General features: G+C 48.8%; 1 protein-coding gene across 1 annotated transcript in view; it reads left to right on the top strand.

Moving 5' to 3' along the window:
• Positions 1–22,547, top strand: part of LOC146358898 (uncharacterized) — a 30,665-nt gene extending 8,118 nt beyond the window's left edge. The window contains exons 2-6 of the mRNA XM_084830355.1: positions 15,426–15,531; positions 17,750–18,141; positions 18,909–19,546; positions 19,808–19,882; positions 22,325–22,547. Of these exons, the coding sequence (XP_084686481.1) occupies positions 18,948–19,546; positions 19,808–19,814 (606 nt within the window). The 5' untranslated portion in view covers positions 15,426–15,531; positions 17,750–18,141; positions 18,909–18,947 and the 3' untranslated portion in view covers positions 19,815–19,882; positions 22,325–22,547. The remainder of the gene's footprint in view (positions 1–15,425; positions 15,532–17,749; positions 18,142–18,908; positions 19,547–19,807; positions 19,883–22,324) is intronic.
• Positions 22,548–22,837: the final 290 nt, after the last annotated feature.

The raw sequence follows: 22,837 nt of genomic DNA, 5'->3' as shown, positions 1-22,837 counted from the left end.
GCTGTGAATGCTGAGAGCTGTAGGACTTATTTCTGTCTAAACATGTGTAGTATTGCGCCCTTAAAGACTTAACAAATTAGCATGTCAAAAGCTTTCACTGAGTTGAGTCCACTTCATTTAAGGTGCCACAAGACTCTCTGCTGTTTTTGCTGCAACAGACTAACATGGTAAGTCACAAAAACTTTTCCAGGACCATATAGGAAGTCTGTATTGGAATGATATATTGACCTCTGGATTAAGGCAATCATGAGCTGTTGTTCCTGTTTCTTAGTTGTCATGAACTGAGAGTTTTTCCCTTAAAGGTGGCACTCAAATACCTTGAATAAATAAATAAAAATAATAATGCAAATGGAAAAACATGGTCAGTATAATCTAATATGCCTTTATTGATTCCTTTAATCAATTTTATGTTAATACTGATAGATGGTCCAATACTTTGGTTCTGTTTAGTAGATACTTGTGTATCGATATAGTCGAAATTAAATCATTGGTTAGACTTTAAAGAATTCTTAGTAAAGTATTCCTGTGTGCACACACTGGAATAATTAGACAAATCACAAGTGGCCCTAGTTTACTCAGACTCAATTTATTTATTACACATAAGATCTGCAACTCAAACGTGTGCAGGCTTTATTAGCTTACCCTGGATCTACCGGGATACTCAATGTACTAGCAGTTAGGATGAGCTAACCTGGCCGCTCCATTCCTGGTGTTGGGAGGCCTTCCTGGTAGGGATGTACAAATCCCTTACCTGGCTCCGCGCTGGGGCATCTGCGGTGGGGGGAGGTGCTCCGTCCCTCCCCCCGAAATCCTCCCCGGCCAGCTCCGCGGAGCTGCCGGCTGTAGCTGCAGTTCCGGCTGCGGCCGGCCCAAATGGTGGCCGTCGTAGCAGCCGCCATTTGCGTCCTTGCAAGCAGCCGTGATAGGCTACGTAAGTATTTATGTAGCCTATCACGGCAAAGAGCAGGGGCACAAATGGTGTAGCGGCTGCCATTTGCGTCCCTGCTAAATACTTACGTAGCCTATCATGGCTGCAAGAATGCAAATGGCGGCCGCAGCAGCCTGGCCACAGCTGGCCGGGAGACCAGCCAGAGCTGCTGGAGCCACCACCACCACCGCATCCACCCCAGGTAAGTTCTGTCCCGGGGGGATTCCGTGGGGTGGGGGGGGCAGGAGGCCGTTCCGCCATGGATTCTGGGGGGGCGGATTCTAAAGAATCCAGCCTCATTGGAATCCGTGGTGGAATTCTGACATCCCTACTTCCTGGATCACTCTCCCAACCCAGACCTCACAGCTCCAGGTAGACAAACTAGGTCAGTCTCAAAAGGGACCTGAACCCCACTCCATCTACAACCAGGTGAGCCTTGGAAGTCTCCATCACCTTAAAGGTGCCTCTGAGTGCTCACCAAATCCGTACCTAGCATATTTAACCACGCACAGGCAGCCATGCTAAATCATGACCACACACATACACATATCGGCAATATATGCCATCCCTTCCTCCAAGCTCACAGAGTAGAGTGGGGGGGGGGATACCCAAACTTGGCCAATGTGTTTGCAGGGCAAAAAATTCTTATTCAGCCCATATGCAACCATGTGTTCTTAGGCTGTGTCTTAAAGGGAGGGTAGGTGGAGGCCAAGAAAGAGGAAGAGTGTGTGCACTCTTCCTCTTTCTTTGGTCTGGGGCAGAGAGAGCTTGTATAGCCCCAGTGGCTCTGCTTTCTATGCTGGCATGTGCATGTGTGCACACCTTGCCCCTTGCATGCCACATCTACTTCCAGGGTACAGTCCATGGGGCAAGTAGGTGAACAAACTTCCTGTCAATGAGAGAAAATTCATTGACAACTGAAGAAAGTTCCAAGTCCTGTTTTTATCTCATTTGATATTTTGTAGGAACATTAAAATATTAAACGAAGGTTGGCTTGATTACTTGGGTGACGCAAGTTTGATTTCCTGCTACTCCAAGAGTTCCTTGTGTGTTCTCAGCCAAATTGGCCTCTCTATGTTCCAATTTGCAACCTACATAAAAGAAATTGTAGCTTTTAGGATATAGACGTTGGGACCAGTGAGGGGAGAGAGGATCATTATGTTCATATTTTGCCCCTACCTTTGTTACCTCCTTGCTACCTTTTTGTTGTTGATGTATGTACATATTAGGGCTGTGCACCACCTCATTACGAAGCCTGAATAACGATGCGAAGCAGGCAGATTCGGAGCAGCCTCCTCATGATACGAAGCATATCAAAGTAGAACCGAGGCGCCCCAAGGTGAAGCGCCTCCCCCATGAAGCGCCTCCTCTTCCTTGTATGCGCAGAGCTCAACTTAATGCCTGAGCAGTCCAGACAAGCTGTCTCCAAAATGTATCAACTTCTGAAAGCTCAAGTGGAGGAAGGAGGGGGAAGGCGAGCAGACACAGGGGGAGGCAAGTGCAGGAGGAGGAGGAGGGAGTGTTCTTTGGTGAATAGGAACTCTCGGCCAGAACTGACGCCAGCAGTCTCCAATCAGAGAGAGTGGTGGAGGAGGGAGCATATATTTCGGGAAAAGCCTGTGTTCCATTATTGCACTAGCTGTGTCTTTGGGAGAGGGGTGGTCTATAGTTAGATGATCTGGTGTGTGTGTGTGCGTGCATGCATTCCTTGCAGTTCCTCCTTCTATTTCTTCGTTCTCGATCGCCATTAGCCTTTCCTTGATATTTAAAAGGAAATGAACAGCTAGGTTGTCGTGGGATCATTCCCTTGCTGCTTGTGCAAGCTGCCCCTTTGGGACTGTGTCTTTGCACCCATTGCAGCTGCCTTCTCCTATTTCTTTCTACCTCTGACTTGTTTGTTCTGTGTATTATTCATATTCTCTCTTTTCAATATTTTTTCAAACATAGCTTTTCTTTGCTCATTGCTGCCATGCTTCCCCCCTCCCCCGCCATTCCATTGTTCACGTCGCTTGTGGACTCCAGAAAAGTTTGTGTGTGTTTTTTAAGGTTGACCCTCACTTCTACTTTCTCCATTCTATTTCCTTGTCATTTTTGTCTTTCAACCCTGTCTCTTCTAGATTTTTAAAAACCCAGTCTTATTTCAATTTTTAAAAACAAACATTGACTTCTGTGCATGTTCCTCCTCCCCACCCCCTTTTAAAGTAATATTCAACCATTTAGTTTTTTCTTGCTTTCTAAATTCTTAAAGAAACGCATATTATAGCAGCCTACATGTTTAGTGTTTGGATCCCCCCACCCCCCACGCTGAAGTGAACCATCTGTTTCTTTTCTGTGTTGATCCTCCCAAAACAGAAATTAAAGAAGGGTTTTTATTTTTATTGTTTGCTTGCTGTTGGCTCTTATCTTATTGCCTCCATTGTCTTCCTGTATTTCTTGAACATAACCTTCCTTCCATAAAAAAACATGAAATATTAAACAATAAATTAAAGAAACACATTATTTGCTTAGGTAGTTCTGCTTTTCTTTAGCTCTTGTGTGTCTTTGTCCATGTGTGCGTGTGTGCTAGGTTGTTGTTCCACCAATGCTACATGTCCCAATTTCAAGACAGTATTGAAAAAGCACTAGACACATAGTATTTATATTAATTACCTTCTTATTCCAATAACACTCCACTGTGTGGCAAAAAAATCTAGTGCGATATGAGGCACCTTCGGGTTGTTAGTGGGGGCAGAGGTGGGAGAGGGGCTGCTGTCAGTAGCAGCACCGTTAGGCAAGTTGTCTGTCCCCTAGTCCAGATTGTGTGTCCTGGTGCAGTAGGGCAGCAGAGTGAGGAGGCCAGTTGCAGTGCCCGGAGGCCACTATTCAAGGAGGCTGGAGTGGGCAGGTGCAATAGTCACACTCTTGCCCAAGGTGGAGCAGCATCTCCTTCTGAAGTGGAAGAGGGGAGCCCGCTGATGGACATTAGGTCAGAGGTGTCAGACATCCTCAGCGTGGTGAAGGGCAAAGACGAGGAGATCCTCCAGGGTGTGTTGGAGGAGGAGCAGCAGGCAGAGGCTCCGGCACCCCACCCCTCTTCCATTGTTCCTCCCACTCGTGTGCGCCCTGTAGAGTCAAGACAGGCAGTCTGTGTCTCCTCCGTGGAAATGTCAGGGCAGGATTGTGTGGGACCGGACCACTGAGTTGGGAGCAGATCCCAGCACTGCCATCTGCCATCACTGCAAAGCATCTCTGAGCAGGGGGAAACAGCCAGGGCGCTACAGCACCAGCAGCCTGCTCCTGCACTTCAGGAAGCAGCACCAATCGGTCTTGCTCAGGAAAGAGGCCTCCACCTCCCAGCAGGCTGGCAGCAGGGGCAAGCAGAAGGCTGGTAGTTCTGATGGCTGGTAGTTCTGCCAAAACTCCTGCAAGCTCTCTGTCTCTCACCCCCAAGAGGCTTAGGCAGGCCACCATGTAGGAGATGGGGTAGGGGAAGTATTGGTCCACCAGGTGGAGGTTTCCCATGTTCAAAAATCAGTGGCCCCTCTGGGCTAGCACTGACCACATTCAAAAATCGGCCCTCCTGGGCTAGGCACTGATGGCTTTCAAAAATCTGGCCTGTCTGGGAAAGGCACTGACCATATTCAATCACGATACATTCAAAATACTCATTTAGTGTGTGCTAGAAATAAAAGCTGATTAAAAAAAATAACCTCTTCCAGCCTGCCTGCCAGAATACATCTATGCTCTATGTATTCAGGCATAGAGAGGCTGAGCCGGTGATTCTTCTGAATAAGGGTTGTTTAGCATTTCAGAGAAACCTGTAGCAGAGATTGGAGATTGTGACCTCTGCTTCAACACACTTTCCCTTCTGAGTTTGGTCTGAGTTTCTGAGAATATCAAATTCAACCTGTGCCTAGCACACAAGCCAGTGGGCAAAACTGCCTGGACTTTGGTGGGTGGGATGCCCTCAAGGGGGGCTGGGAGGGGCCAAGGTGTCGCACACATCTGTGGACACAGGGAAAAGTTATAGCTCTTTGTAGGGATGTCAGAATTCCGCCACGGACCTCGGTGAGGCCATTCATGCCAGTACATTCGGCCCCCTGAAATCCATGGCGGAACGAAGCCCCCCGCCCCACGAAAGGCGCGCGAAACGGAGCACTTACCTGCTGCCATTCGCGCTGCTTTGTGAATGGCGTCTGTGTCTGCGGCCGTCATTCGCTTCATTATAGCCATGATAGGCTACGTAAATACTTACGTAGCCTATCATGGCTAATGCAGGGACGCCATTTGCATCCCTGCGGAGGCCATGATAGGCTACATAAATACTTATGTAGCCTGTCACGGCAAAAAAAGAAAAAGGAACGCAAATGGCGGCGGCTACGGCGGCTGCCATTTGTGTTCCCTTTTTTTTGCCGTGATAGGCTATGTAAATATTTACATAGCCTATCACGGCAAAATACAGGGACACAAATGGCAGTGGCTACGGCGGCCGCCATTTGCGTCCCTGTGCAGGCTGCCCAGCGGCCGGATGTCCGGCTGCGGGCGGCCCCAGCCAGCGGCTCCATGGAGACACTGCAGAGCAGAGCTGGCCAGGGAGAATTTCGGGGGGAGGGACAAAGCGCCTCCCCCCCACCGCGAATGTCACCCTTCGAAAAGGTAAGTGACTTTCGTACATCCTTAGCTCTTTGTGTTGAGAGTTTTTGTGGAAAACATCAAATCTCACCAGCACCTACTGCTAAAACCACTAGGCCAAACTGGCTGAAATTTAGCAGGTGGAGTCCCCTCCAGGGGGCTGCAAAGTCACCAGATTTCATGCCTGTATCATAAAAACTGAAGAGTTATGATCGTTTGTGTTTTCCCATGCAAGTCAATGGGAAAACGCCCAAAACAGGTGATCCGGATATCCAAATCTCACTTTGGATTCGGATCTGAGTCAAAGTGGAGGGGGTCTGAATCAGTCCAAGGTGGATAGGGGTTGCTAAGGAGTATCTGAAGCAACATCAGAAACATACTGGGGGGTCCGTGCACAGCCCTAGTACTTACGCATATAAAGGATTTCTGCTGCAATTGCTGAATTTATCTGATATACCTCATGTAATTTAAATCTTTTGCCTAAAGTAAGATGTCTACATGATGCAATTATCTTTTCTGAGATGCTGTGGCAAGGGTTTAGTGATATAGCAGAATTCATAAGTGATTGTTCACATAAATAGCAAGTGAATAGCTTTTACTGACCCATCAAAGAAACACAGACTTTAGCGCTTCATATGGCTCTCCGTGCAGAAAATAGCATGCACACTCGACCTAAAGTTCATGACAAGTTCTACTAGGGTGAAATGGGCTTGCTCTTGTCCTTCTTGCTCCCCAAAGCAGCAATCCGGCAGGGTGATCCACTTCCCACAGTGAGCCTCATGGAAAATACCCCCCGCCCGTGCCTGCGCGCACACACACACACACACACACACACGCTAGGAACTGGCTTCAAACTGATGGCAATATTCCCCCTAGGTGGCCTCCTCACCTGATGTCAGTGACGCTCTGACACACACTCTCCCTGCAGCAAAATTCCCCTGACACTTTCCAAAATCCTCTTTCTTTTTCAAGCCTGGCACAAATAGAATTACTGAATGTTTGACCTTTAAAAAAAAAAATCAATGTTGACCAAAGATCTCCTTCTCCAGTAATTATACTGTATTTTGACCAGCTTATCAGCTAGCATCTGCGTTGGGGTAAACAGCAATGCAAAGTTTACCCTTGTTACTGACACTGAGAGTTAGTTTACTTATGTTTATTATGTGATAATTGCAGCTATTACTTGATTATTGAAATGTGTGAAACTGCTACTGGCATATCAGTCCTGCTCTTCACCTCCAGCAAATGTCTCGTGAGGTGAGGAATGCTGGGAGAGGAGAAGCACATTCTTCACACTAATTGTGTGAACTCACTTTTGTTTTCTTTTTTATACTGTGGTCTTTTTTCATATCATATCTATGGTCCTGGAAAAATAAAATGTCGACATCGCACAAAAAATGAAACTACTCACACGGGAGCGGGGGGGGCAGCGGCGGCACGGAACCATGTCTGCCAACGCTCTTGCTAAATGGTGCACTTTCAGGCAAGCAGCACATGGAAATGTACCTTGCCAACAACGGACCTTGCCACATTATGGTATCTACATGCATCATGCACAGGCCACCCGCTAGAAACTGCCCAACTCCTTTAGAAATTCAGAAAAAGTAGATCTATGTTAAATAGGACGTGTTTTTAAAACAGAATAGTTGGATCCTAATTCTGTAATATAAGTAACATAATCACTGCCAGTTTATTTATTTTATTTATTTATTACATTTATATCCCACCTTTTTTCCTCTTTGAGGAACCCAAGGTGACGTGCATAATCCTCCTCTCCATTTTAGCCTCACAACAACAACTCTGTGAGGTAGGCTGGGCTGAGAGTCTGTGACTGGCCCAAAGTCACCCAGTGAGCTTCCATGGCCGAGTGGGGAGTGGGGACTAGAACCCAGATCTCCTGGCTCCCAGTCCAACAGCCTAGCCACTGCACCACAGTTCTGAAACACTAATTAGCTATGTGGTAGGGCCAGAGCTGGCGCCAGCATCTGACATCCTTAGGCAGCTGCTAGGGCTCCGAGGCCAACTAGGGATGCTTGTCCTGGACCTTCTTTCATTCGTTTCTGTGTGGGCCCAGTCCTCCAAGCAGGACTTGGTGATGGAGTATAACTGCTGTTTTAATTAAGCCTGATAGAGCGTCACTCTAGGGCGGGGGTGCAGAACCTCAGGTTCTGGGGCCAAATCCAGCCCTCCTGGGGTCCCAGTACGGCCTTCTGTGGTTCCCCAGATGGCACAGGGCTGCCCCACCTACCCCCTTTCCCCCAATCATCATTTGATGTGGATTCCCGGCAGTTGGGCAGTTTTTTCCCCATTCTAAAAGGCTGCAATGCCCCTCCCAAGGCTGAGCGACTGGCAGGAAGAGCTTTTATGTGAAACAATGCTGGCGTTTTTTTGTATTTTGGCCCCACCCCTTTTACCATTGGCCCCACCCACCACTGGAATACAGCCCCCGAAACCTTCTCCAAAATGGAATCCAGCCCTCATGCTGAAAGAGGTTCTGCACCTCTGCTCTAGGCCATTGTGGGAAATTTAAAAATTAAATGGAAAAAGCACCCCATGACATGGTGCTGCTGGAGCACTGCTGTTGCCTGCCACCAAGTAAGTCCATCAGGATCCCCAACGGAGGAGGGCGCCCCCCGAGGACTGCTCACATCTGCAAAGGAAATGCGCTGCTTTCGTTTGACAAATGTCTATTCCGACAGGGGGGTTCTGAACATGTGTACAGGGGGAGCAGGGGAGCAGCACTCACTTGTGCCTGCCCCTGGCCTATATGCGTGCTTAGCAGAAGGTCTGGAAAACCTATGCATGTCCCGGTGCAGGCACATATACTTTGTCCTGGCTATTCACGGGTCTGTAACTGACCAGGAAGAGCCAACAGACATACAACCTGGGCATTTGGGGGTGGGACCAGGAGCAACAAGCGGGTGCCGTCTTGCTTTTCCCTGTACGCTGCTTCAGAAGATCACCTGATCAGGGCTACAGCTCTCCACATATATTACACATAATTACCACTGCAACGGTACTAATAACAGGCATGCCAATTGTTGACATTTGCACTAGCAGAGTATTCTGAATCTGCTTCTAAACAGTGACATGCGTTTCTTTTTTTACCCTTTCGCATTCTGCTGTTGTGTTAAACGGAAGACAGTCTCAGCATTACTCACATTTAAATGTTGGCTATGCGCACTCAGAGTCATTTTTAAAAGAAAAAGAAAGTATGCTGTATGTGGATGTATGCGCACAGACATGCAGAGCCAAGCTGATAGCTATGCAGGTCAGGTCAGTTTATTTATAGCTTGCGTAGTCTGTGGTCCCAAAGTTCTCGCTTTGACTTTTGCATGGTCGCTGCCTTTGGCATTTGGAGATAAACTAAGGCCAATATGAGGTTGCCAATTCGATACTGGCATGTGTGGTTTACCCAGCAAGTCCAAAGACATGCCAGTATCAAACATCTCTGTTGATGTTGCACCATGTTTGTGCTGGTATAATGTTCCAACATAACTACGACTTCAGCAGAACAGCACACAGGCCAAAAATAAAAATGAGTGTTGTCAGGGCTGTGGTAATGGAAGAGTGTGATGTAGTTGGGTCCTGTTGGGATCATATGCTTGCTTAGAGCTTAACCTGACTGAGCATTAATAAAATTATCCTGGCGAGAGAGGCGGTGGAAGTTAAGACACTCCGCTGAAGCTCAAAATCACTACCCCTTCCTCCCTCTCTGCCCCCGGAGCCACAATGGAGCACAGAATTCCAACCAAACTTGGAAGTGGCTTTGCAGCTGATCTTCGCACATCAGTGGGGGTATATACAGCTATATGTAAGATAAGTGTACCCCCTTCCTGGCTCACTCCAGGACTGGGTTTGATAAACGTGTCTATTTTCCTAGACAGAAGAATTGATTGGCTTTTTGGAGCCCAACTCTGAGTTAGAAAACCCAGTTGTGCTTCTGATGACATCATTAGGATTATGACAGGGTTTCCAAATGCGCCCAGATACTGCACTTTCCTGGCCTGGAAGGAGCTACAGCAGAGGTGGACAATGCACAAGCCGTGGGCCGTATGTGGCTCCTGCTGACCCCCAAATTCATTTTTTAAAAAAAATTGGAGGGAAAAGGCGTTCATAGTGGCTACAGAGCACCAGAAGGTCAAAAATAGCTTCTTTGCAAGCTAATTTTGACCATTTTTTCCTCCGATGCCATTTTAAAAATCATTCAGCACCTACTGGGATGGAAGGAGCATGGGGATCTCACAGAGTCCTGGAGCTACAGCAATGACAACAGTGGTGTCATAGCAGACAATGAGACCTGGAAGCTGGAGAGGTCTTTCTCTTCCTTCCCTCTTCCTTCCTTCTGGATACTTTCGCTTCTGCAACCTGAGAATGTGGACATGCTACTTGGAAGACTGAGGTCTGCTTCATGTGCCTTAGGCCGTTGCCTGTCCTGGCTCCTGAAATCTGCACAGCTGGCCTGGGATTATGGAGCTCAGCAGTAACTAATGCTTCTTAGAAAAGGCAGGTAGTTCTTGCTACTTTAAGGGGGTGGCAGTGAGACTCCTTTTGAAAAAAATCAAGTCTTGACCCTACAATCAAGAACAATTACCACCCGTGTCCCATCTTCCATTTTTTAGCAGAGTGTTAATGCGGGAGGTGGCATCTGAAATCCAGGTAGTTTTTTTGGAGGAAACTCAAATGGGGTCTATTCCAATCCTGTTTCAGAGCCCAGTTTCAGTATGGAAACAGTTGTGGTCACCCTGGTGAATCACTACAGCCAGGGAATGGCTAGGGGTAGTGGCATCCTATTAGTTCTCCTGGTGGCTTTAGACGCCATCAACCATGGTAACCTTCTGAGATGCCTGGTTGGGTTGGGCTTCAGAGGCATGGTATTGTGGTGGCACTGGTACCTCTTGGAGGAGTAGTTTCAGAAGGTGGTGTTGGGAGACTTCTGTCTACCTTGTGGCCTTTGGCATATGGGATGCTGCAGTTTTATGTGCAGCAATTTGCAGGTGATTATTATGAGCTCTATGTCGTGAAATCTTCACCTCCTGATTCCTGCAGCCCCTGCTAAAGGCACTGGAACAGATCAGGCTGTTGTTTATTTCTGGCCAGTTGGCAAACCCCACTTGTGGCTTGGTGGCAATAGCTATAACATTGCTCCTTTATCCTGCATTAGAACCCAAACACAGGCTGTTACCATTGGCCAAAGGAGGAAACACTTTGTATTAATTCTGCTCCTACCAGAATCCACTGTCTGGACTCCAGCACAAGACTTTTCCTAGGTCCCACTCCCCAGATTCAGCATTTCTAAAATCAAATACTGGCAACCCTGTTGCAGGGGTGCAAACCTCAGGCCTAGGAGTTCCCCAGAGGTCACGTCCCTTTCCTCCAACCACCTATTTTTTGTTGGTTTCCTGGCTTCTGTGCAGTTTCTTCCCTATTCTAAAAGGCTGAAATGGCTCTCCTAAGGCTCAGTTACTGGCAGTTGCCTTCAGCCTCGCCTATTACTGGAATGCGGCCCCCAGAGCTTCTCTGAAATGGAATCTGGCCCTCAGGCTAAAAGAGATTCTGCACCCCTGCCCTAGGGGATGGGCCTTTACCATTGGTGTTGATGTATCATAATGATGAATGAAGGCCCCCAGTAAGCTTATTAAGTGTATATAATAGTGTACCTAAACTGAGTAAAATAAAAAAGCAGAAATTCAAATAGCATCATTGGGATTATTGCACCCATTCTCTGGATGTAACACAGAGGGTTTTTCACTGTTTGTTTTAAAAACAAAACAAAAACACATGGACAAAAAAAGACTATGATTGTATGAAAGAGAATTAACTCTGAATCTCTGCTCAGTGCATTTATCACAAATACATGTTCCCTCCATTCCCTGACCGAACTAATTGTTACTGTCTGGCTCTTTTTTTCCCTCTGGGCAGAGTGGTGATCTCTGAAGTTTAAGGAACTTTCTTTTGCTTTATAATTTAAATTAAAGTCTGTTTAAGAGGCGGCGGGGTGGGGGGGGCTACAAGACATGGTGCAATTTTAAAGTCATTTGGCAAACTGATTCTGTCAAGAAGGCTTAGTTTCATTCTGTTTGCTTGCAACAGCTTTTTCCACCCCCACCCCCACCCCCACCCCCCATAACTCTGCTGTTCTTGTTCTTTTAATACATTTGGGAGGCCTGTCAAGGCCTATCCACTCTCCAAATAGCTTTGCAGATTAAATTTTTAACTCTACCCTCTTCATGCAGATGTATATTTCTGACAAAGAATTGTACTGACATGTCAGCTTCCATCTTTCTCACAAGAGAGGAAACATCTACGTGCAAGTACTGCTGGCAATTCGGATTCTGAATCTCCCTAGTAAGAGGAAAACACACATAAACACAACGGCACAGGGAGCCTTAGTTAAGCTCATTTTGCTACTCGTGGTTGCTGCTACCTTCCCCTTCCCCTTCAGCAGCTCTCAAAACCAACTAATGAGGGATCATGGGATGTGAGGCAGGATGATTTTTTTTAAAGTTTATTGATACTACTGAGGCACATGAACTTCAAATGAAATGACACTACCTATAGTTAGCTTTGTTTCTCCACTCATGATTTAACTGGGGTTTTTCCCCATTTTTCTCCCCCACAAAATTTATCCACAAATTCTACTTACTGCACGGGATGGAGAGACTGAACTGCAGATATGGTTAGCAGTGTTTTTGGTTTATTACACTGGAATTAGGAAGTAATATTCTGCTTGGGGCAGGGGGAATACAAGATACTCCTTTGCTTGTTTTTGCTAGGGGGAAAAGACCTCTGGGATGGACCGGGGGGGGGGGTAATAGCAGCTGCAAAGTTCTGCCCCTTTGTGCTTTAAATCCCTGTTTAGATGGGATTGGGCCAGATTATAGGTTTGTTTGCAGTGCAGTGCAATTTGTTGGAGCAGCAGACTTCACAGCAAGGCATGCATTACAGCTGAATCCGAGGGCCAAACTAGACAAGATGCCATCCACACAATCCGCAATGGTGTGAATGGCTTTTAAAAAATAAACAGCAGGCATCCCCTCATCTCCCAATTTGGACCAGGACCCTGGTGAGGGGCGTAGGAGAGTGCTAACCCTTTAGCCCCTGCTTTGGTGTGGTCCCAAATCAGATCATCTCTGCCCAGCTGGCCGCCGGTCCACATACACACACACACCACTGTTATTTGTATTGGAAGAAACATTTCCATTGGTGCAAATGGGAGCTTTCCTTCCAAAGCAAAAGGCAGGTGTGTGTCTATGGATTCATATTTAACCCTCTGCAGGGACAAAAGTTTAAAAGGCCTCCCCACACACACACACACTGCTCCAGATGCCCTGGCTGAATCGGGCATTCTGTGCCTGTATTTACTTTTTTAAAGCTGTGACACAATCACTAATTGTGTGAATCCAGTTTGCCTATAAGAATTGTTCTGGCCTCAACAAATGTTGGTCAGTATATCTAGCCAGGTAACTAAGCCTACATCCAAGACTGGTTACTTACTCTAACGAAGCTTTTTCAAGACTGTCTTTGAAGAAAGGGGGGGGGATGCAACTGTCTTTACAAGCGGCTTCACAGAGGTTGTTCAAGGCCGTGGTGTGCTGGCAGAGTGTATGAGTGAGATGAACAGAAGAACTGAGCATGCTCAAATGCCTACTAAGAGGTAGGAAAGTACTGTTTTTGACATCTTGTGGTGTACACCTGCTGATAAGAGAATGTCCTTACTCGATGCTAGTTGGGCAGGGAAGCTGTAGCCCTGAGCATGAGCAACAACTGGGAGGAGGTGCCCAGGCGGATATGACCACAGATGGCCAAAGATGACCGGGAGTTCAAAGAAGATATACCAGGGAGAAATGCATCAATCAAGATAACATGCCCAGATGGCAGACTTTGGGTCATATTTTGGGACATTTCAAAGTAACCCGTTTGTAATGGTGCCAGATATGTTCCCCAAACACATGAAATTGTGGGAGATAGATGGGGCACCTTGCTTCTGATTGGTGAGTAAATGCTCTAACCATGTGCAGTCCATTTTGATTGGAAGATGATCATCTCATTGCTCCTTGGGGCCCACCTTTGACCAGAGCAGGGGTATAAAAGCCCAGGGAATGGGAGCTCCTGGTGGCTCTGGTTCCTGCTTCTGCTGCTGCTGCTACTTCACTTCACTCTTTCTGCTGTGCCACCAGACCCAAGGATTTGGGTAACTATGGGTGTCTTTAGACTCTTAGACTTTGGAACTTAGGATATTTTCAGAAAGTAGAACTTAGAATTATTCCTGAGTTTGGGACTTAGAGTGATTTCTAAGCTTGAGACTTGGAGGTTATTTCTGAGGATGGGATTTGGAATCCCATCTTCAGAGGTGGCAAATGGAATTATTTCTAGGTCTTGGGTTTTCCATTCTGTCTAGCTCCTACCCATATTCTTCACATGCCTAGAAGAACATAATAAAGCTTTAGCGGAGTTTTTATATTCAAGTAGGAAGCAGGAGGAAGTAACGGGAGGGTTAAAACTTAGTTTAGGTTGTTTTAGTTTAGCTTTGAACCGCAAGTAGTAAACAGGAGAAAGTTGGAAGGACGAGTCATAACAATGGTAGAAGCTCAAGCCGTTATCTTATTAGCCAAATTCATAATACCAGCTTTGGCAACTGCAATTCTATTTCTTAATCTTCTGTTTTTGTTGCATTTCCCTGTAATAGTAGAGAAAGTTTCTGACGCTCATATAACCACCATGCCACTTTATTTATTTTGTATTTTTTCTGAAATAAAGCCTTAAATAGATTTCAATTTACAATTTTGTTTGTGGTGATGTTTGTCTGTTGGGACTAGCTTGGTTACCCACCAGGGTGCTTCAGACCCATTTGGTGCAAGTTCTGAGGTTAAACAGGACCGAATTTACAAGCAGCAGGGAGGAACAAGACAAGAGAGGTAGTAATTCAACCCACACTTGCATCCGTGACTGCCAAATACGCAGTTAGCTCAGATTTTCTGTCCTCCACACATTTTGTGTGGTGCTGAAATTTCATGAAAATTATTTCCTTAAAACACGCAGCACTTCTCAACTGTGCAAACCCAACCTCTCTTAAAGCTGCTAGGCACTCCTATATATATTTTCAGAACAGACACAGTGGGGGTGTTTGGACAATCACAGGGGTAAAATAAGCCATTATGGCTCCTCACCCCGTCCCCACACCTGCTGCGTGCTCGATTTGCATAATTACCCGTGATTCAGCGCGAGTTGCCATGTTGTCTGGACTTGGCATAGTGCACAGCAGGGATGTCTTCTTACCCACACCACAACCCATGGCTTGGAGTAGAGACTGGATAACAACACTGGAGTACATTGCAGAGTTGTCATACGCTACTCTATCCACCCCCTCCCCCAGGAAAATGAGAATAAAGGTAATAAAGGGAATAACACACTGGACTACTTTGCAGAGCTGATGTAACCCACACTCTCTCAATCAGACCATGACTCCTGTAATGTAGATATAATGATGATGTTGTGTCGTCTGGACCTGGTGTGTGTGTGTGTGCATGGGTTAAACAACTCTCGCGTAACCCTAAAACAGGCCAGAGGTTTTGCAAGTGTTGTTTAAACCTTGCACAACCCACCCCCCTGCCAGGTTCAGATGACACAACAACCTGCTGTCATAGCTTGGATATTCAAAATGGCCACCCGTACACACAGCAGCCCCCTCTGGCTTAAATAAGCCACTGTCTGGTGTATGATCATGTGAACAGATGATGTTTAGATGGTGTGGAGTATTATATTCTTTTCACTACCATTTATTTTAATTTTTAAAATATTTTTAGACTGCGCAATAACCAAGGTTCTATTAGATCAGGGACATCTCCTGAATTATTAATATGGAATATTTGTGCTCCTATTCCAGTAGCACTAAAAGATCAAAACTGGACACAGTCAGCTTCACCACATAATTGAGGCACCGAACAGAGAGAGACCACCAATCAAAAGACAGCTATGGAGACATATGTCAGGTGAAAGGATTGATTCATACACAGTCATGAATCTGTTTTTCTGGCAATCCCCCACATCCCCATTTCCTGTTTCTAGATCTCATGAATCTAAGCACACACATCCTCAGAGCTCCAAATGTATCAGCATTCACAGCGGCTGAGGACCTGCTCTGGTAATCCTATGCTGTGTCCTTTTTCCACACATATTTGAAAGTATGGCCAGAGTGCCTGGGCCAGAGTGTTTGGTTTGCAGGAAAGTGTGACCCCTGATGTATTATAGACCAGGGAAGCTGAACCTCAGGCCCATTGGCCAAATGCAGCCCACCCAGTCCAGCCATCTGGGGTTCCCCGGATGGCCAGGCATCCTTCCCCTAGTCCCACTTCTTTCCCCTGACTGTCAATCATTTGGTGGTGTCCTGGCTTTTGCAGAGTTTTTTCCCCCATTCTAAAAGGTTGAAATTCCTCTCCTGGGGCTTAGTTACTGGCAGTAAAAACTTTAAGCAATAATATGCTAGTATTCGTTTGTATTTTTGTCCCCACCATTTTTGCCCCCGGCCCCACCTGCCTTGCTTTCAGCCCTGCCCACCACTAAAATGTGGCCCCCGAACACTTCTCCAAATTGAATTTGGGCCTCAAACTGAAAGAGAGTTGACATCCCTTTATATACATTATGCAGCCATTGAAATATAGAAATGCACTCATGATCAAACCTTGGTTTACCACCAGTAGTAAGTAGGGGGTTAAAGTCAATCCTGTGTAAACTGCAGTGGGAGTGGGGATCTTCACAACAACAGAATGAAAAGCGTGTTGGAGTATTACCCAGAGTTTCATGGGACACATGAAGCCAAGTCTACTGTACCTTTAAAATCCGGTTTTCGGGGGTCACACAGCACTTGAAAGGAACATACTTCCGGGTGGAGTGTGGGGAGTAGAACTGAACATCATCAACCTGGGAGGGGCTGCTCAGCCAATGGGAGAGGCTTGTTTCCCGCCCCTGTTCAGGCTCCCCCCACTACAATATTATTATGAATGGAGACTTTTCCTCAATGTGCACACTTTTGCCTTGAGAAGCCAAAATCCCCAATTCTGGAGTGCAGCATCTGAAGCCCCCACCCCCGAGAGCAGCCCAGCCCCCCAATTTCGCCCCATTCCAGCACTCGGCTGTGGTGTTATTGCTTCCAGCCCCAGCCCCTTCTCCCTGCTCACAATGAGAAGCTCCCATAGACTTGATAGTTGCTGTGATAAAGCAGAGAAGGGACTATACATCGGAGAAACTACAGAACATCAAAAAAGCACAACATTGCAGTAGTGATTTAAGAGAGCATCGGAGAAGAGCACTTTAGGGCGAGTTACTGAAGTTAGCCTTTAACCCTTTACCACTTCAGTGAAATACCCTGGAGAAGCTGGAAGAGGTTTGTAGATGAGACCCGCAGCTCTGAATGCATAGAGATATGTTAAAGATTCACTGCAGGGGAATCTTACTTCTGAGTAAACTTGCACAGAGAGGGGGGGGCTATGTTAAAGATTAAAAGCAGGCTACCTAAGGTGAATGAGTGTCCCCACTACTGCGTTAATGTGAGGGGTCGCTGTTGCACTCCTGGGGATTTTCTCAATGAGAAAAACTACTTCCATTGGGGAAAGAAGGGGGAATGGGGTGCCCCACCCCCTTGACCACGTCACAGAAGCACGCCCAGGATTTAATGTGTGTGTGTGGGGGGGGGGACATGGCATACTGTGTAAAACCTCCAGGGAGCAGCTTTCAGTAAAAAAAAAAAAGTTGGAGTAAAAGGAGTTTCAGAAAATGCAGCTTTTCAAAAGGGAAGGGGCTGGTTGGCAGTGGACTGGTGATGATGTCATCTGTCACGAAGGCCCTCAGACTGCTCTAACTTCACACCAAATCACTTGTGAAGACAGCCCCCCTGTGTGCTGGTTGTTTAGTGAAATGCAGGGGTTGGGCTGCAAAATTGATTGTAGCAGCAGTGCAATTTATTAAGGACTAAAGGGGGTTATCTGTCTGTCTGTATGTGTGCATTTATAGCTCTACAAGAATGCACAAATTTTAGTTCTTGCAGGAGGTCTGGGTGGGGCCTCTCCTGCTCTCTTTTAGTAAAGGCTTGGAGCTGAGATAGTGTGCTATGCAGCTCCTCAGAAGTCAGTGATTTCTCCTTATTGTAATAATGAACCCTGTTGTGAAGGTACCTAGGGGCCAATCTACACTCACGTTTTTTTATGCCTCCAGAGTCCAAACAGCTTTCAGCGCCCATCTTTCACACTACACAGCACTCACCTCGTATCGGAATCAGGATTCCCCACTTCTGCTGTACCGCTTCCGATCCCCCATCAATGTGCTCTGCTGCTCCCGCGCTCGTTACTTAATGTGGTCTCGGGCCCCTCCCATGCCTGTCCATATATGGCCTATTTTGGATTTCCGCCCTGCCCAATCACAGCTCCCGACGGCACCCTCTCGTCTTCTGGGCACCGAGAGCATCACCTCCTCCCCAGTCCGTGTTCCACCCTCTGCCCTCCCGCACCCTGTGCCCTTTCCCCCCCCCCTCAGAGAGTAACTTTGAATCTTTGAAGAACCGGAGTTCCAGTAGTGTTGTGGCAGCTTCCCTTTCCCGAGCTGGAGTGGTAAGTATATTCCCTGTCCCCCTTCTGAGCACGTGCCAACTGATAGCGTCGCCCCCTCCTCCCCAGTCTGCGTTCCAGAACATGCCACCAGCCTTCCCCCCTGCCCCGTCTCTCTTCCCCCCCCTCTTTTGGAGAATAATTCCGAATCTTCGAAGAATCAGAGTTCAGAAGGTGTCTCCATAGCTCCCCTGTGCCCTGCACTCAAACTGTATGCGCATTCACCCACCCCGCCTCTTTCAGAGTGAATGTTGTAATGGCGGTGTGTATTCCCATTCAAACCCTACACCGCTTTCCTCATGACACACCCGCTTTTTCCCCGGCTCCCCCTCTCTCTGCAAACTCTCCTCCTCAAGCGTACTTCCCCTCACCCACCTGGGGACTTCAGGGCTGGGAGTTGCTTTCACCACGGTGGAACGCAGAATGTGCTTTTGGGAGACTGTACCCATGTGTTGCGCGTGGCGCCCAAGGGTCCTAGAATAACTTCCCCGGGAATGCTCCCCCTCCCAAATTGCTTTTACGATGGATGTTGTTCTCTCCGCGGCGTGTCTCTCCAGTCACGCTGCGTGCTGAGGCATGCCCGTGGTTGAATAAGGAATGGAGGTGAGCTGGGGCGGGGGTGCTCACACGCTCCTGTGCAGAATCTCCCTTCAGGATTCAAACGAGATGGCCCAGATCAGGGCACACAGCCCCTGGGAGTGTCCTTCCCCCCCTTCGCTCAGGACCCCCCTCTCCCCCCTCTCAGAGTTCCTCTGTTGTCCTATTTTCAGGATCAGGGGCCTCAAACACTGGCTGTGGAGGGGCCCTCCATGGTGGATCCCATCCAGACAGGCCTTCAGTGCAGACTTTCTGGCCCATGGAAGAGCAGGTTGGAAGGAAGAGCAGGTTGGAAGACCTGCCCAGTTGCCTTCTCCCACCCACGCAAAACCAAAATGGCATCCTCCATCAAGGGAAGAGGGGTGTCCTGGAGGCACACAGAGATCGAGGACTTGCTGAACATTTGGGGGCAGCAGAAGATCCAAGAACAGCTGTGTAGCAGCCACAGGAACTTGGACTTCTTTGAGGAGATCTCCAGAGAGATGACTGCACGTGGCCACCAGCGTAGTGCAATAGAGTGCAGGTCCAAAACCAAGTCCATGTGCCAGGACTACAGGCGGGTGGTGAACCACAACTCACGGTTCGGAAACAGTGCGGCGACCTACCTGTATTACGCACAGCTGCACAGGATTCTTCACGGGGATGCCACAGTCCGCACATGTTGCGGGGAGTTTGCAGATCAGCGGGGCCTGTGCGCGCGCGGAATCTCCAGAGCTCTTGGGGTGCCTTCCTCGGAGCCATTGGGGGATCAGCGGAAGAGGGGGGCACTTAGCCCTGGGGCAGCGAGAGGTTGCTTGGTGTCCCGGCCAGGGTGAGCATCCACAATGCTGGGCACCATGCTTTGATATCCTAGTCATGCATCACGACAGACCTTGTTCAGGGGGGTCCTGGAATGGCCCTATTCTTAGCATGGGCCCGGATAGAGCTGTAGCTCATGGTCTCTCCCTCACCGTGAAATCAGCACCCCAATGTTTAATAATATTTCCTGGGTGTGTTTTTGGGTGGGATTGGGGGGTTGGGGTGCCGAGGTCTAAAGTATGCATGAGCTCACATGTTTCCTGCCTTTTCACAGGAGATGACAGCATGGTTCGGGGAGAGGAATGGCCATTCCCAGAACAGGAGGTGGACCAGCCCGATGAAGGGAGTGGTGAGTTGCGTGATGCATCACTGGTTCTTGGTGCCTATTCCGCTTTCCTCCCCGCTCATGGACTGTTCCAAGCACGTATAATGGGAACTGTGCAACCGGCACGTGCTTTCGGGGGGATGACTTATGAGTGTGATAACACAGGAGGGTGCAAAGATGTGAGGTCGGTCGAGGCTTGGGTGCTTGCAATGCTTACCCAGGGTCACCCCGTGCCCGCTACCTCATGAATCTTGGTTTCTTGGGCAGTTCTTGCACTGCTGGGTGCTGCAATGTGGCTGATCGCTACTATTGCCTTTTAGGCGGGGACCCGTGCTGGAGTGACCGTGGGGTCACGGTCACCGCTGCCCGCCACGACGAGCTAGAGGACACGGGTAAACTATGTGCTGCATGTGCCCACTCCAGCAGGGGCCCTTGGGTGCAAAATTACCCCCCTACAGGCATGGGTGCCCAGTGAGCCCCAGTCTCCATCATCCCCCCCTCCTGGTTCTCCAAAAAAACTCCTCTTCTCCAACCATGGGGGTTGGAGAGACTCCGGCACCCCCACTCTGGCTTGGGTCGAGTAACGCTGCTCCCTTAGAGTAGGAGAGTTGAGATATATTGTTCAGGAGGAGAGTTAATGTGGCAAGCATCCTGGGGAAGACTGGCTTGAAAATCCCACCATTGCCCACACCTTGCCCATGTCTTGTGGCCAGGGATGGAACTCCCTCTGTGGCGGCAGAAAGCCACAGAGTTGGTTTTGCCAAGGGGCACCTTTCCCTGTAGCTCCTGTCTGTTTGTTTTTTTTCCTGACCCCACCACAGGCAGGTCCACGCAGTGCAATTAAATGATTTCTGCTTTCTCTAACAGAGCAGCTAGTAACCAACAGACAGGCCACCTTATCCCCTGCCACGCGCCTGCCAATGATCCGGAATAGAAAGATGCGTAGAGCAGCCAATGACATTGCTGAGCGTATCATGCATCATGCCACCCAGGAGAATGACTGTGTCCTCGCAGTCATGGAGAGAGATGCGGAGGTCTTTAGGGAGTATGTGCAACAATCAGCCCTAGATGACGAGGTGGCAAGCAGGGATAGAAGGGCACTCATCAGCTCCATCGATGCCCATGCCATCATTCTCAGAGCCATGCTCGATAAGATGCCCAACCACAGCTCCAGGCAAAGCTCTGCCCGGCATGGATGGGAGGAAGCACCGCACACGCATTCCCAAAACCAGCCCGAGCCCATCCCGTGTGGGCGGAATGCTGAACCCACCTCGTTCACACCACATGGGCGAGGGCACCTCTGCCTTGATCCGGGGACTCCGGGGAGATCTGCGCAGCAGTGCCGGGAACCGGTGTCCCCAGTAACCTCCACACCCAAATGCCCAGGGGGTGGTCAGGTCAGGCCAGCAAGACTCCATAAATGGCCACTTCTCCCCATGAGGGAGGGCCCTGTGAGGTGTCCGGCCTGCCCTTGGTGGGGTGGGCGGGGCTGTGTTGTGTCTACTTGGGATTGGCCACATTCATAGGCACTGCAAGTTGTTCTCTGCTGCGCTTTCCCTGTTTCTGTTGTTCCCCGCTAGGGATGTACGAAACACCTACCTAGCTCCGCGCTGGGCAATCCGTGTGGGGGGGAGGTGCTCCGTCCCTCCCCCCGGAATCCTTGATGGGGGGGGAGGCGATCTGCTCCTCCCCCCCGGAATCCTGCCCAGCCAGCTCCGCTCCGCGGCCAAGCTGCGGAGCCGCCGGCCGACTCCGGCCGCCTGCAGCCGGACATCCGGCCACTGGGCAGCCCTGCAGGGACGCAAATGGCGGCTCTTGTAGCCGCTGCCATTTGCGTCCCTGTATTGATCCATGATAGGCTACGTAAATATTTCCGTAGCCTATCATGGCAGGGGGGAAAACCCCAGCATACGCAAATGGTGGTAGCCGCCACCATTTGCGTACGCTGGGTTTTTTCCCCCCTGCCGTGATAGGCTACGTAAATACTTACGTAGCCTATCACGGCAGGGGGGAAAAAAATCCAGCATACACAAATGGCGGTAGCCGCCGCCATTTGCGTACGCTGGGTTCCCCGCCCCCCCGCCGTGATAGGTTACGTAAATACTTATGCAGCCTATCGCGGCCTCCGCAGGGACGCAAATGGCGTCCCTGCATTAGCCGTAATAGGCTACAGAAGTATTTACGTAGCCTAACACGGCTATGAAGAGGAGGAAGCGAATGGTGGCCGCAGGATGGCCGCCATTTGCAAAGCAGCGCGGACGGGAGCAGGTAAGTGCTCCGTTTCATGCACATTTTGTGGGTTGGGGGCAGCGGGAACTTCGTCCCGTGTGCCTTTCGTGGGTTCGGGGTGGCAGGGGCTTCATTCCACGACGGATTTCGGGGGGCCGAATGCACTGGCATTCGGCGTCACCGAGATCCATCGCGGAATTCTCTGACATCCGTATTCCCCGCTCCTGTCGTTGGCAGTGTTGTTTTTCCTGTCAAGGACGGTGCCATGACTGCCAAAATCCTGAGGCTCCATGGGCTGGAAGCTGGACCGAGGAAGCACCGGTCTGCCTGGGAGTGACTCCTCGGAGAGATGGCCTGGAGTGCTCCACCCACCCACCCACCTCACCTGTCAAGCACCAATGTAATGTTTCGTGGACATTTTTTCAATGCGTTTTGTGAAGTAAATTATTCCCAAATGCTTAGTGTTTTGCTCTATTCCTTTCCAGTGTGATTCTGGAAACAGGACACAAGACAGGCCTTTTTTTGGAAAAATAGTTTTAAGTGCAAATGTTTAACAGAAATTTAAGTGCTGATGTTTTTTGGAGTGGTAAGTGCTCTAGGTTTATATACAAAGCTCTAAAACTGAGAAAATCCCTACTTCTTACCTCCCCCCCTCCCCAGCGCCTCCCCCTGACAGGTCTTCTTGGCGCTTCTGGCCTCCCTCTCCAGGCGGGTCACACGCTTTTGAATGGAGGTGCTGCTCTCCCCCTG

This window comes from Heloderma suspectum, chromosome 1, assembly GCF_057233095.1.
Source record: "Heloderma suspectum isolate Gila_16-S chromosome 1, 16-S_ref, whole genome shotgun sequence".
Taxonomy (NCBI): Eukaryota; Metazoa; Chordata; class Lepidosauria; order Squamata; family Helodermatidae; genus Heloderma; species Heloderma suspectum.
Note: the sequence above shows the minus strand (reverse complement) of the source record. Positions and strands in the feature narration are given on the sequence as shown.